At 37.5% G+C, this 14824-nt stretch overlaps 1 protein-coding gene across 5 annotated transcripts in view; it reads left to right on the top strand.

Moving 5' to 3' along the window:
- Window positions 1–14824, top strand: part of arhgef9a (Cdc42 guanine nucleotide exchange factor (GEF) 9a) — a 261197-nt gene that overhangs the window by 138924 nt on the left and 107449 nt on the right. For all 5 annotated transcript variants that reach the window (XM_073058044.1, XM_073058047.1, XM_073058048.1 and 2 more), the window contains 3 exons: window positions 5095–5274; window positions 7686–7918; window positions 12787–12916. In XM_073058044.1, coding sequence (XP_072914145.1) covers window positions 5095–5274; window positions 7686–7918; window positions 12787–12916 — 543 coding nt within the window. The remainder of the gene's footprint in view (window positions 1–5094; window positions 5275–7685; window positions 7919–12786; window positions 12917–14824) is intronic.

The following is a 14824-nucleotide window of genomic DNA, read 5'->3' as shown; positions in this document are numbered from 1 at the left end:
TACATCTGCAGTTCTTTCATATGTTTAATCCACATATGAAAGCCATCGGACATATTCAGTGATGTTGAATACAATGCAGCATTTACTTTGACGTAATTTGTGCAAAATCTCCTTGCATAGTTACTGCCCACGACAGTGCAATCCTAGCATTATGAAGCAAGATTGAAGTGATTGAGGTATCACGGTAAAGGTACTTGACCTTTCTTAGTCAGAATTACAGTGCCCAGTAAAATTTCACTGCCGTTTAGTTTTAATATGAGCTTGCTAAGACTAGTAATACGACTGCAGCATTTGATTGGGGCCTCTTAACCACGTAGCCAGTAATGAGAGAATTGTTAGTTCTAATGAGAATGCCCATTGAAAACAATATTTAGACATAAAGGTTAAACCTATAGGCTTGTTTCAGTGGCATTTCGTCTTTGGAAAATCAAGAGTTGAATGCATCAAACTTATCTAATGTGAATCATAATCACCATCACGTCAGTTACTTCAGGTTTTTAGTCAGGGAAGCCAAGTCAACTTCCCACTCTTGGTCGGAACCTATTTGCAAATCAACATTGAATGCTAGCTATACAACCATATCACATTTTTTGTGTTGGCATTGTACAAACATTGCAGAACACATACTAAGTCCCACAATAATAGACGTTGAAAGGTCAGACCAGTGGTTCTCAATGAGAATCTTGCAGGCTACTCATGAGAAATAGAGTTAATTTGGCGGCATGTTGCTGTTTACACTGTACCATATTAATCTGTAAGCTGTTCATCTGAAAATTATATTAACATTTAACTGCACCTTTTTTTGCAATTTGTAGAAGTAATCTCATTTTACTACCTATTGTGTATAAAATGTTTGCCTTACTGCATTTCTGAAAGGTCTCACTCTAATGTTCAGACAAGGCACCCTAATCCATGGGCAGAATAAATAGTTCTGTGTAACCTACTTTATTAATTTGTGTAAATATGCAAACAAATGCTGTCTCTTCAAAATTCTTGGTAGCACAACAGTGTTTTGTCATTTTCTTGTAACTGAGCTATCAGAGGACCGTATGTAATTTCTGTATTCTTTCCACAGACAATATATATTTTCTGAGGTTCTGGTGCCCAGAACTGCTGATAGAAATCTGGATTAGTCTAAAACCAAGGCTTTTTATTGCTGTAGCAACATCCCTATCCTCCAACTTTAAAGGCCAGCATTCCACCATTTTGATTATTTTCTGTTTCTACCATATAACTTGATTCGTTAATTTCTAAATAATTTAAGCACACTTCTCTTAGAATAGCAAAGTCAGATGGCCCCAGAATCATATCTCTTCTGGTGCAGTGAGCACTTGCTGTAGACAGTTTCAAAACCCACCTGGCTCTCCTGAAAATATTCATGCAATTGGGCCAATATTCATCATGTTTAGAGTGCGTGCTTTGCACAGATTCATGCACTGAAACGGGGCCTGAGCGGATCCCAGTGGGAGCTTTATGGAGAGTTCACAGCTGCTGTGCCATCGCTGTACTAATGCAAAGAGCTCTCTCCATGATGGCTCTGATGAGCTACAGAAAAGGCTGCAATGGAGGCCAGGGAGTACTTTAGAGCAGATGGATGCAGCAATTTCAAACATATACTTAGGGATAGACCGCACCTGCCCTGCCTTTTGTGGTTTATTTCTATCACTTCTAATACTCAGAGACATATCTTTCTTTGTTTTGAATGCAATCAAATTTTGACCCTCTACAGTTCTCTGAAGCAGTGACTTGAAGAAATTTCTCTGCATTTCCTTATTTTGAGAGTGACTCTATTTCTTGTCTCCTGATGATGAGAGGTCAGGGTGGATTTTATTGTATCTTTCAATGAGGTCTTCTCTCATTCACGTGAGCACAAAATAATAAAGCTGTGGCTTGTTCAATCTCTCTTCATACAACAGAGCTGACATCCCAGGAATCAGCATGGTGGAACCTTGCTGTACTCCTCTTGAAAAGAAGTGCATCGTTTTTTTTATAAACACTGTACATCGAGACCAAGTAGTGCACCATGTGGGAATACCCCACATGGCAGTTGCCTGGATGAACTCCCATGTCACAAAGGCCCACAAGTATCTTTAAGGGAATTTTATTTCCACTTTCTGAGGTGTGTTGGTACAAAGCAAGCTCATTTTGTTGTCCTTTTGCCTCCGGTTTTACTCCAGAGAAATGAGCTCAAAGGCTAAATTGCTCATGTAATCTTGCATTGATCAGCAAGGTGCAGGCTTACCACAGAAGATGAGATCAAAGCTTGCAGACCACAATTGATTTGGGAAATAACACTGATGAAAGCTCCACTAATTAATTTTTTCATACAGGTGACTGCAGAATACTAAGGCCGAAAGATGCTGTGTGAAAAATATCGATGCCACTGTGCAAGTAGTTTAATTGCCTACTCACTGTAAACCCACACCATATGATCCTAGTTTTATTATGAGTGAACCCTAAAGGCTGCAGATTGCCCCAGAGCAGCTATGTCAGAAGAACGGCAGCTACACAAAGATGGATTATAACAACAGGTCCCCTGGCTAGTTTGACAACAGTACTATCTGACTTTGAAATAATCACTGGCAAAATATAACTTGGAGGAAATTGTTTTAATACACAATTTGTTCATAGAAATTGTACACATGTAGGACCAAATTTAAGGAACTTTTTTTACATTTTTATTGCTTAGAAAGTAAGATTGCTTTTAGATCCAAAGTGAATGACTTAATCTTTTAACATCTTTGAACATTCTTTACCTATTGCTTAATCTACAAGCAATTACTTTTACTATAATTTATTCCAATTGCATACAACGTTGCATAGTCTTTTGTTTGGAGCAACACAGCAGGTCAGTTTATTCCTGTGGAAAGGGATAAACAGTCAACATTTCTGCTGCAGACCCTTCATCAGGACTCGAAAAGTAGGGGAGGGAAACCAGGATAAGAAAGTGGGGAGGTGGGGAATGAATACAAGCTCGAAGGTGATAGATGAAGCCAGGTGAGTGGGGGACGGGGGATGAAGAGGGAAGTTGGGAGGTGATAGGTGGAAAAGGTAACGAGCTGAAGAAGAAGGAATCTGATAGGAGAGGAGAATGAACCATGGTAGAAAGGGAAGTGTGGGGTGGGGGGGGGGCACCAGGGGGTGGTGATAGGCAGTTGAGAAGAACAGAAGATGTGAGAGGGGAATGGAAGAAGTGGGAAGGGGAAGAGGAAAAATTACTGGCAGTTAGAGAAATTGATGTTCATGCTATCAGGTTGGAGGCTACCCTGAAGGAATATGATGTATTGCTCCTCCAACAAGAGAGAAGCCTCTTTGTTGCAGTAGGGGAGACCATGGACCAAAATATCAGAATGGGAATGGGGATTGGAATTAAAATGGTTGGCCACCAGGCTTCTTCCCACTCTTTTCCTGTACTGATGAAGGTTCTCGACCCAAAGTGTCAACTGTTTATTCCTTTCTATAGATGATGCCAGACCTGCTGAGTTCCTCCAGCAGTTTGTGTGTGCTGCTCTCGATTTCTAGCATCATCAGAAGTTCTTGTGTTTATGTCTTTGATATTTGGCTTTTGATCTGCTCTCCCATATCCTTACTAATTCTCTGCAGTAAACAACTGGTTGTGCTCTATGAATTCAAGCACCTCCCCATCAATTTTTTTCTTTGCTGCTCAATGTTACCTTAATTTCCAGTTTGTTGAGCTTCAGCTGTAACCATAGCTTCTTCTCAGGGACTTTGTCAAGAGCCTTTTTACAAATCAATGTAACTGAGATGCATGGGCATTTTCCCATTCAGTAATAGCCACACTAATGAAACCATTGATTAGACTGCACTTGAAAGACAATGTATGTTTTTGGTCACCACACTCTAGGAAGGATGTGATTGCACTGTAGAGATGGCAGAAGGTTTTTGCCTGGATTGGAGGACTTTAGTTATGGGGAAACATTGGGCAGGCTAACCTTTTTTTCCTTGCAAAAAAGGAGGCTGTGTGGTGTTTTGATAGTAGTATATTAGATTATGAAAAGTAGACAAAGAGTAGTTACATAGAATCATTTTCCATGTAATTTAAAAAAAAATTGGATAGGTATATGGACAGGAAAGGAATGGAGGGTTATGGGCTGAGCGCAGGTAGGTGGGACTAGGTGAGAGTAAGCGTTCTGCACGGACTAGAAGGGCCGAGATGGCCTGTTTCCATGCTGTAATTGTTATATGGTTATATGTCAGTGGTATCGAAAACAAATGAGCAGAATTATGAGGTAAGAGGAAGGAGATTTAAAGAAGTTCTTGTGAGTAAATTTAATATGCAGAGATTGGTTAATATCTGAAACCTATTGCAAGAGAACGTGGTGGAATTCAATACAATTAATATGTTTAAAAAGCATTTAGAGAGACACTTAAATAGGCAAGTCACAGAATGATATGATGCTGAGGAAATATGGGAATAGTATAAATGGGTAAAAAGGTCAGGAGGGATGGAGTCAGCTGAGGGGCTGTTTCTGTGCTGCATAACTCAATAATTCTATGACACTTTGGAAAATTCAGTCATGGTCATCAGGCAAGACCACCCTCTATAATTCATGCCAAATCACTTTGAAAATGATTTGATCAAATGAATATTCTTGAGGTAGAGATTTTAGTAATACCTTTCAATAGTGGTTACACTATTCAATAACTCTTTGTTATCCCAATTGTCTTAATGTAGTTGTGAACCATGTGACATTCTTCAACGCAGTTGAAGAGTTGCCTGAATAGTGAGGTCTTTTAGATGCCCAAATTTAAACCAACAATATCCTTATCTAATCCCTTTAAAAATCTGCGATTGAAAATGTTCCCATTTGGGTCATTTATTATTTTGTTCAATTATTTTTCATTATGTTAATTTATTTGAACTTCATTCAGGAGACTCAATTCTTTGACTTGGCTGTACATGTTATCCAGACGTTATTATTCTTTGGGGGAAAAAACTACATGGATATCTGAAGAATTGGTTTAGTAGAGACTGACTGACTTATTTCTAATTGATCATTACCTTGAATTAACTTGCTACTGTATGCAAACCAAGTTTGCCACAAACATATAATTGTTATTTTTTTCTTATAGGGGTACCTCAAACAATGCAGGAAGCGCAGAGACATGTTTAGTGATGAACAGCTGAAGGTCATTTTTGGAAATATTGAAGACATTTATAGATTTCAGATGAGTTTTGTCAGAGACCTGGAGAAGCAATATAACAAGGAAGATCCTCACCTGAGTGAAATTGGACCATGCTTCTTAGAACATGTAAATTATATTCTGTTATCATTTGGGTTTTCTTTTTGTTACTGTTCTTGTCTTGAATTTTTACATTTATACCTGAAATATATTGCAGGCATATTCTAAAGTTGTTTTGTTTATATTAGCATTATTGCATAAAATGTTTCTGGCTGCTACTTTAATGAAAATATTAACCCCATTAACTGGTTTTAATTAACTTGTGGACAATGCAATCTCAAATTCATTAGAAATATTGCATTTCATTATTTCATTTTGTTTAGTTCTATTAACATTATAACGAACACAGTTATAACAAAAAAAGAAAAACAAAGTAAAAAAATACAAAAGCCATTGATTGCTTTATATTCTTCCTTTTTAAATATATTCTCACTTTAATCACATTTCTTACTCAAAACCAGTAAAGCCTTCGATGTTCAAACTGTTTAAAAATACTCCTGATATGTCTAATTATTCTTGTACCATCCAAAAACTTTATCCAATCTTTTTATTAATATTCTGGTAAGTAGAAGTTATAGATTAAAGCTCACTGCAGAGGGAAATTTTCTTACTTTTTTGTGTAAATGAGTGTGCATTGCAAATGCGCTTGAACATTAAATGAAAGGGCTGAACGTCTGGAAAGAAGTAAGTTTGGTTCATTGTTCATGAATTAAAATTTATAGAGAATTAAATGAGGATTGTTACAATAGTCCTTTACATACATATCCCACTGGATGATTAGATTTAACTAGGTAAAAAATGGAAAATCTACCAAATGTCTAACAACCACTGTCAGCAACAGAAATAATATTTGATTAGCAGTTTGATGTTGTAAAATCTCCCAAGGTGCATTGCGGAGGAGACTGCCACAGGTGCTTAAAACACAAGGTGTGATTAAAGACAAATAAAAATCTGCGGATGCTGGAAATCCAAGTAACACACACAAAATGCTGGAGGAACTCAGCAGGCCAGGCAAAGAGTATAGTCACTGTTTCAGGCTGAGACCATCCATCAGGACAGGATGAATCCTGATGAAATTTTTCAGCCTGAAACGTCGACTATCCTCTTTTCCATAGATGCTGCCTGGCCTGCTGAGTTCCTCCAGCATTTTGTGTGTGTTGATGTGATTAAAGAAGAAGATTTTTTTTAAAATCAAGAAGGAAAGAGAAATTGAAAGTTTTAGGGAGATACTTTCAGAGTCTTTGGCCTCGTTGTTGAAATCGCGGCTCAGTTTGAATCTGAAGTCCTCAAGAGGCCAGTATTGATGAAGAATGACAGCTTGAATGGATATCTTGGAGGTTGTGGAGGTGGAGTTCATCAAGAAAGGATTGGATATGGCAGGATAGGAATTATAAATGTAGATGAGAATATAAAAATGGAGATGTTGCTTTACAAGAAACTGAACAATGAGTGATGAATGAATTGGTGCATGTTAGCAGCAGGGGATTGGGTTTCTGGAGGCACTTGAGATACAGATGAAGATTTCAGCAGGCAGGAAAGTTGTACTTGCATGCAATTTGTTGCTAAGTTGTTGGGCAGATCACTGGTGCCTATATTCACTGTGCAAGAGAATAACATTTAAATAGAATTGTTCACAATTTATTGTAAAAACTTTATACCCATTAAGTTATTGGACATGTAATCATTGTTAAGCATTAGGAAACTTGGCCACCAATTTGCACATAGCAATGTCCCAAAAAGAGCTGGGTAAACAGAAAGGTGGCACGGTAGCATAGTGGTTAGCTCAACACTTTACTATACCAGTGATCCCAGGTTCAATTCCCAGCACTGTCTAAGGAGTTTATATGTTCTCTCCTTGGCCTCATGGATTTGTGTGGGTGCTCTGGTTTTCTCCCATAAGCCACAAATGCAGCAAATTTTCCTGTGATTAGGCTAGGATTAAATTGGGAGAGGTGTAGCTCAAAGGGCCTTTTCATTGCTGTATCTCAATTAATAAATAATGACTCCATCATTCTGTGTAGTGATAGCAATTATAAAATTAGTATTGGGAGGACAAGAACTTTGTGCCTTGGCACCTTTACATCCACATTAAGAGAGCCCTGGCTTAACATCTCAGTGAAGAGACTGCACCTCTGAAATGCAGTAGTTTTACATTTAGGAGTGTGATGTGTTTGTCTGGATTTTTATGCTCAGCCCTCTGGAAAAGAGCCTGAATCTACATTTTGTTTGTAGCAAGAATTCAACTGTGAGCCTTGGTTAACACCATCTCATCCAAAGGAGTGGTAGATGGATACATTAAATTTTGCTGCTGCAGGCTACAGATTAGACACAAAGGATGAAATACAATATATTTGAATTATTATGTTCACATCCCTGTCATCTGTGCTGCCTACTTCTAAAATATTATTCTGTCAGCTCACAAACCTAATCATCTGCCTTTTTATGCACTTCTCATACATATTTGTTATATTTATTTGTAGCAAGACGGATTTTGGATTTATTCAGAGTACTGTAATAATCATCTAGACGCATGCATGGAGCTGTCTAAGCTGATGAAGGATGGCAGATATCAGCATTTTTTTGAGGCTTGTCGTCTCCTGCAGCAAATGATTGACATTGCCATCGATGGTTTTCTCCTTACACCTGTGCAAAAGATCTGCAAATACCCACTGCAACTTGCAGAACTGCTCAAGTATACAGCGTTGGAACATAGGTAAGAACTGAAAGGCAAATGCTTTATACGCAATACCATTGGTTTGTTAGTATTGCACTGACCAATTTCTTGCTTTAGTAACCATGTGATCTAAAAAAGGTGCTTCAGGTTGGAGTGGCAGAGCTACTGAAATAATAAAAAAAATATCATTCCAGTATTTTCCCAACAGAGGGCAAGACCAGACCATATGTTCTGGGAGTTGATTTGCAACCTCATCCTGTTACTGCAATCTTTGGACTGCCAGTGATAGACTCTAGTCATTTATCCTCATCAACTTGTCATTTAATTGCTTTCGTGACATTAACAGCCAGAAGATCCATTTTATTTAAATGGAAAGATTCCAACCCACCTACCACATTTCAATGGTTTTCCCAAACAGTTGCATGTCTAAATTTGGAAAAAATTAGGAGCAGTACTATGGACCCCTCGGTTAAATTTGAAGAAACTTGGAAGCCATTTATTCAATATTTTCATATGATGTAAGTTGACCCTTTCTGAATCCTTTTTTCAGTAATTTTTTATGTATAGAGGAACGGAGTTAACGACAAATTATAAATTTAACCAACGAAATATGGCAGCCCAATCTTTGTTTTTTTTTAGTTTAGTTTTTTTTGAGTTTGGTGCTTTTTTTTCTCTTTTTTTCTTTTTATAATTATCTTTTTCATGGTTAATTACTAAGAGATTGGGAGGTTAGACTCCATTTACCATTTGGAATATGTGTTTTTACATGTTAACCGTTATTAATGTATTCCCGATCTCTATGTATCAGTATCAATATTGATATGTTTGTTAATTGGAAACTTAATAGAAAGAAAGGTTGGAGTGGCAATTGCACCTCAGTCCAACAAGACTTGAAGCTTTAAGAAGGAAACTGAAGAAGATATATAGCACTTTAATGTCTGAAAATACTAACACAGCATAAGAGATACAATGAATGATGTGGAAACTACTTTTCAAATATCCAAATGCATGCCACTTCCAAAATGATTTTGTCCCTTGAACTACTTGATAGAATTTGTGCTTTCTTCTAAGATTTTCTGTATTTTATGGCTATCTGGAGAAGATGAATCTCAGAGTTGTATATTGAACCTTTAAGTTACCAAGGCTTACCTCAAGAAATGCTTGAGGCTTTTGCAGCTCAGTGAGTAATGTTGCCCCTAATTCTCCCAGTTTCCAATGTATTCAAAAAAGGGTTACTGATAAACATTTGATGCTTTGTTCTTTATTTTGAGTTTGGAAGGAAGCACCTCATGTCATGTTAGTGCTAATTAATGGGAAGTCAATGTAATGTTCTACATGTGCGCAAATGTCAATTTAAAATTAGGTAGACTGTAAAATCCACAAGTTTCTGCTTCTCAGCAATCTGGACAAGGTTCATAACTTGAAACATCAAGCTGGAGAAAATGAGCAGTTGGCATTTTTGTTTATGTGGTTCACCAATCTTTCATCAGAAGCAAGAAAGGATATTGATTATATTAATGTCCATAAACAGATATTGGAGATGATATAGATTTCATTTAAAGCTATTGTATGCTTGTTTTTTTTCTGTAATGCTTACCCCTTTCTCACCTTCTGCATACAACCTTGGCTGAACAGAGGAGCACTTTTAGCAATAGACTAAGTCAGCTGCACTGCTCCAAAGAGCACTATATGAGGCCATTCCTACCCTCGGCCATTAGGTTCTATAATGAGTCAACCTATAGCCGGGGAAGTGGTGACCCTCTGCTGTTAGACTGTTTGAGGCAACTTAATTTTTATTCTTTCTACTTTTCTTCTATTATTTGTATATCTGTGCACTTGTAATGCTACTGTGACATGGTAATTTCCTTTGGGATCAATAAAGTATCTATCATATTTTTTCACCTTTTTGTTCATCTTTCCTCACTTTTACTTATTTGCTGTTTCCTTTATTGTGTCATTTTCCTTCTTTCTGTTTCTGTATGTTAGTTTTACCTCTTTAGTTCTTATTTTTATGTATCCCTGCTTTCCCTGCATTTTATTTGTTTTTCATAATTTCTGTTTGTTGCTCTCATTCAGTACTTGTTCTGTTTTCCTAGGTTCTTAAATTTATCCCATGTTATGCACCACATTCCTATCTTTAAGGTCTGATCATCAACCCTATCTCTTTCTCCTTATGCATATCCTCTTACCTAGAAACCATGGATTAGGAATTAGGTCCTTAATGATATAGTAAATAATGAATAGTGAAACTCAAACTAGAATTAGATTTTTTATGTTCCTTCTAAGGTGCATCCTTTAGAGAAAGCTAAGTTAAAAAGAACTAAAATGAGATGGAAATTTTCCATCTCCCCACAATTGATAAGCCTGAAGTGCATTTAGAAAGCAAAATTACTTTTTAAAGGACTTCAGCAGTGCAAGAAAGTGCAGGATCTTTATCAGTGATTGCCTGAGTTGTGCTGATCAGGTTAGCTCTCTGGTTGCAGCAATATCTCATCTTGCAAAGTGGCAGAAATGTCATCAGATTTGTTTCATTCTTGGAAGGGTTCACATTTTGAGGCAACCCTTCAGGGTCCAGGCTGACTTGCTTCCACTCTGAATCTGTGGATTTTGAGACTGCTGATGAGGGCAGTGTTGGACCTGCAGACCCTGTTGTAGATAGAGCAAGAGGTGCTTGGTGAGGTGGATAGATAGGTGGTTTAGGAAGTGACATGCCCCTTCCGCATTACTGATGACGTTCTCTGTGCTCTCACTGTCCATCCGATGTCAAGGTCAATTTAAAGGCACCAATGCTGTTAGAACTCAACTACTGTCCAGTTATTCAATGGATAGTGATGAATGAAATGGGTTCTGTTTTAGTCTTTCCCTTAATAACTCAAGAATTGTAAGGACAATTTTGGGACATAATGAAAATAACAGCTAGTGCTGCACATTCTAAATTGAACATTGGATAATCCTAATCTGGTATGTAGTTTAATACAGTACTGGACAGGTTGCATGCGGGATGAACCAGTCAAGAAGATCACCAGTTCATTTTAACAAGACAAGTAAAACTAAGAATTAGTTACATATAAAACAAAGGAAATGATTTCACACTATCCCTATGTGACATGGTAGAATGAAATTCTTGTTTGATGCTCTGCATGATTTCTGTGAATTAAATACTAAAAGTCCTGAAAAGGCATTTTAGAAAACCACATGTATCATTAATTAACAGAAAGTGATGGAATTGAGAGATGAATCACATTACCTAGATCTTTCATATTATTTTTTCATGAAGTTTATATTCCCTGAAGGACATTTTCCCATTCAGAATAATTCTTGTTAAATTCTTGGTGATTTTTTTTTGTCTGAGTTGGTGTTTCAATTAGGAAGATGAAAATAATCTTGAGGCAGTGCCGAACATCATTCCTTCTCTGTAATCAGACGTGCTTCTCAACATCTTTGTTTCTACTCTTAACCCACACAGACTTTCAAAAACGTCTTCTGTTCTAAATCTCAGCATGTTAGATGGCAACTTAAAATTTCTTTTAAGAACAATGAAGGATCTTTCTTTGAAACAATATTTTGATGTTAATTCTGTGCTTGTCACATCAGGTGAAGAATGTTAGCTGAAATAATCATTGTTATCGGCAATCCTATCTCAGCTCATTTCAAGTAAAGCAGGCCCAATTTCACCTCTTATATTGCATAATATAAACCCAATAAGATTATATCTGCTTCACTGAGCCTCAGAAAAAGAGGTAATCTTTTACTCTGAATTGATTTAGAGGTTACCAAATCAAACAGAACTTTGTGAGATGACCTCTTATCTAATACGAATTATCAGAATCAGAATCAGAATCAGACTTTAATCGCCAATGCACATACAAGGAATTTACTTCCGGCAGATATTGTCTCTCTGCTCATAACAATAATAATGATAAATATAAATGAAAATATAGATTATACATACAGGTAGTGCAATCCAAGTAATAGTTCTGTTGCAAAATTATTCCATGCAAGACTATTATAGTCTTCAGACATAGGCTACTGTCTCTCATCAGTCCAAACTGGATTTATTTAAAACTTGATCCCAGATCCGAAAGCTTTGTTTCTTTCGAAGAATTCTTTCAGCTTGTGTTGAACACAGATCATACGGCATTGTTTATTTCAGTGTAATGTAATGGAAAATGTATTCACTGAGGACTGAAACATACTAACAATCATTTACACATTGGTATTCTTTGGTCTGGATACTCGATGGTGCCCTTTTTCAAGCTGGCTTGTGCATCTGAATGATTTCCAAATTGTATTATGCTGCTTTTGGAGTATTTTGGGGAATATTAGACTGCAGTGACTATTGCTGTTAATCCCTACACAACTAGGTTGTATTCCTTGGAGCTCTCTCATCAATGGTCAGGACAACCATCACCACCATTGGCACCGTCTCCCACATATTCCTCAAACCAACGCATGTATTGATCTCCTGATCACCTACACCCTGATATCCACCACAGATTTCCCTCCAACCCAGCAACTCAAGATGCCCCCGACCCAGAAGCTGAGATCTCACTATCTGCTGATGTGCCATAGTCACCTACTTGATTACTGACTCCTGCATCACAACCAGCCCTTACTCCCCGGCTTCTGATTCTGATTCCAGTTGCCACCATTACTCCAGGCCTGGCTTCTGATTGCTGTCCTGGCCTCCTCACATCTCAGCCATTTGCCTCATAATCAAAAATACTCTAGGCTTCAATTCAGTCTTTGACTGAACCCCCTCTGTGTGGAATCTGTTTGCACACCCCTTCCAGTCATTCATGCTAGTTAAGAATAATGTCTCCAGCCTCTGCACTTTCCATCTGATTCTTTAGTCATTTTGTTTCTGCAAGAGTTATCCATTCCTTTTATTTTTAATTCTGTTCCAGTGACTATAGATATGTTGCTGCAGCTTTGGCAGTCATGAGGAATGTGACTCAACAAATCAATGAACGCAAACGGAGGTTGGAAAATATTGACAAGATGGCTCAGTGGCAAGCTTCGGTCCTCGATTGGGAGGTAGGGTTTTCATTCTGACTTGTGACGTCAATGTTATTATTCTTGTGTTAGGTTCCATTCTAAAGTTTGGGTTAGTGCTCTATCACAGTATTTTATTTTGATATAATATTACCCTTAAACAATTTATATTTAAATATTACAACCACAAAGTACAGGTTTTTAACATTACAATATAAGAAAGTGCATGTATTTTGAATGTCAGAGTTGTAATTATAATGATAGCCCACATTCTTAAGACATTTACTTTCTATAACTTTATCTGTCTTTATAAGCTTCCCCAAACACAAGAACTTTTTCAATCACATGACAAAAAGCCATAGAAAACATATGTTCAATCACACACCAGATCTGCAGATGCTGGGAATTCAGAGTAATACACGCAAAATTTCGGAGTAACTTAGCAGGTTGGGCAGCGTCTGTGGAGACAAATAATGAATCGATGCTTTGGGCTGAGAACCTTCATCAGGACTGATAAAGGGTCTTGGCCTGAAGCGTCAACTCTTTATTCTTCTCCATAGATGCACCCTGGCCTGTTGAGTTCCTCCAATATCTTGTGCATGTTCAACATGCATCTTTTGGTTCCCCTTATTCAGATTATTGAAGTACATGCTTTCTCTTTCACTGACAAAATTCCTTTTCCTACCGTTCTTTTTTGGGAACCCTTGTGCACTGGGACACTGTCCTGTGCTTTTTGGATGTATCGTTTTTGTTGTCTTGTCATTTCACAAATATTCCCAAAATAATAAATGCCTACTTGTCTCAGAATCTGTACCAATGAGTAAAATTAATTCTCTTCTTTTCCTTTTCATCACAATTTCTTATTTGTCTTTTTTTAACTTCCCCCACCATGATAGTATCTTGCAGTAAAGTCGTACATCTATCGAAAACACAATTTCACTGGATTTTGAAAATTTAATGAGAGTTTAAAATGTTTAAAATCTTCCCAAATTTCACTATATTTTAATCTTAAATTAAGCAGTCACAGAGAAATACAGGATAGATCTGGGGCCTTCAGCCTAGTGAATCCATTGCCAATCATGGCACTACCAGCTAGTCCCAATTTAACCAGTCATCCTAGTGGTCTGAAGGAATTGAGACTGTAAAAATTAGCTGAAGTAGGCCATACTGCACTTTGATGCTGCTCCATCATTCCAAAAGATTGAAGCAATTCTGAAACCACTCATCCACTGAACTTTACACTCCTTGATTTCTCTAAATGTTATCATCCATTCAACTCAGTGTCAAATGTACTGTGTATCCAGTGTTTGAGGATAGAAAGATTTGTTCTGCTTTGACTATTGCGCAGGGCTGCCTCTGCAGAATGCTTGTGAGATTCTACCCCAAGCTCACCAGATGTCAAAGGTATCCATGTGATTCAGAAAACTTTGGAACTGATTAATAATATTGCCACAAGAATATTTTAGATGTGTTTATCTTTCACATATGCTCATACGCCCAAAAAAACCCTTAAAACTAACTTAAAAAATGATAAACTTTCCTTTTAGTATCAGTGCCTCATTCTTCTTGGGCTGCTGTGTAATAGGTTCACCTGCAGTCAATGCTACAACAGGGCAGAAGCTGCTGCGGTCAGTCTAACTCCACGGCTGGAAACTGGCACTTCAGCAGGCACCACAAATAGGTCCCAGTGTGGGTGCTATGTCCAGGGCAGTGGTTCCAGCCCCAAGAGTGGTTCTTAAATTTTAGTATTTCATTATTTGCCTTCTTCAGAAAAATTGAATGAGGGCTAAATTATAATGCTATTTTTGTCCAGAAGTATTATTGTGGGGTTTTTTTTCCTTTAATGAAAAGATTTTTTTTATCATGGACTACTGGTCCTCAAAAGGCCTTGTGTCACTGCCCATAAAGTTACAGGTGAATAAAATGTCAAATTTCATTGCCACTCAGTTT

The sequence above is a fragment of the Hemitrygon akajei genome, chromosome 10, assembly GCF_048418815.1.
Source record: "Hemitrygon akajei chromosome 10, sHemAka1.3, whole genome shotgun sequence".
Classification (NCBI taxonomy): Eukaryota; Metazoa; Chordata; class Chondrichthyes; order Myliobatiformes; family Dasyatidae; genus Hemitrygon; species Hemitrygon akajei.
The sequence above is the reverse complement of the archived record's forward strand: the minus strand, read 5'-3'. Positions and strand labels throughout refer to the sequence as shown.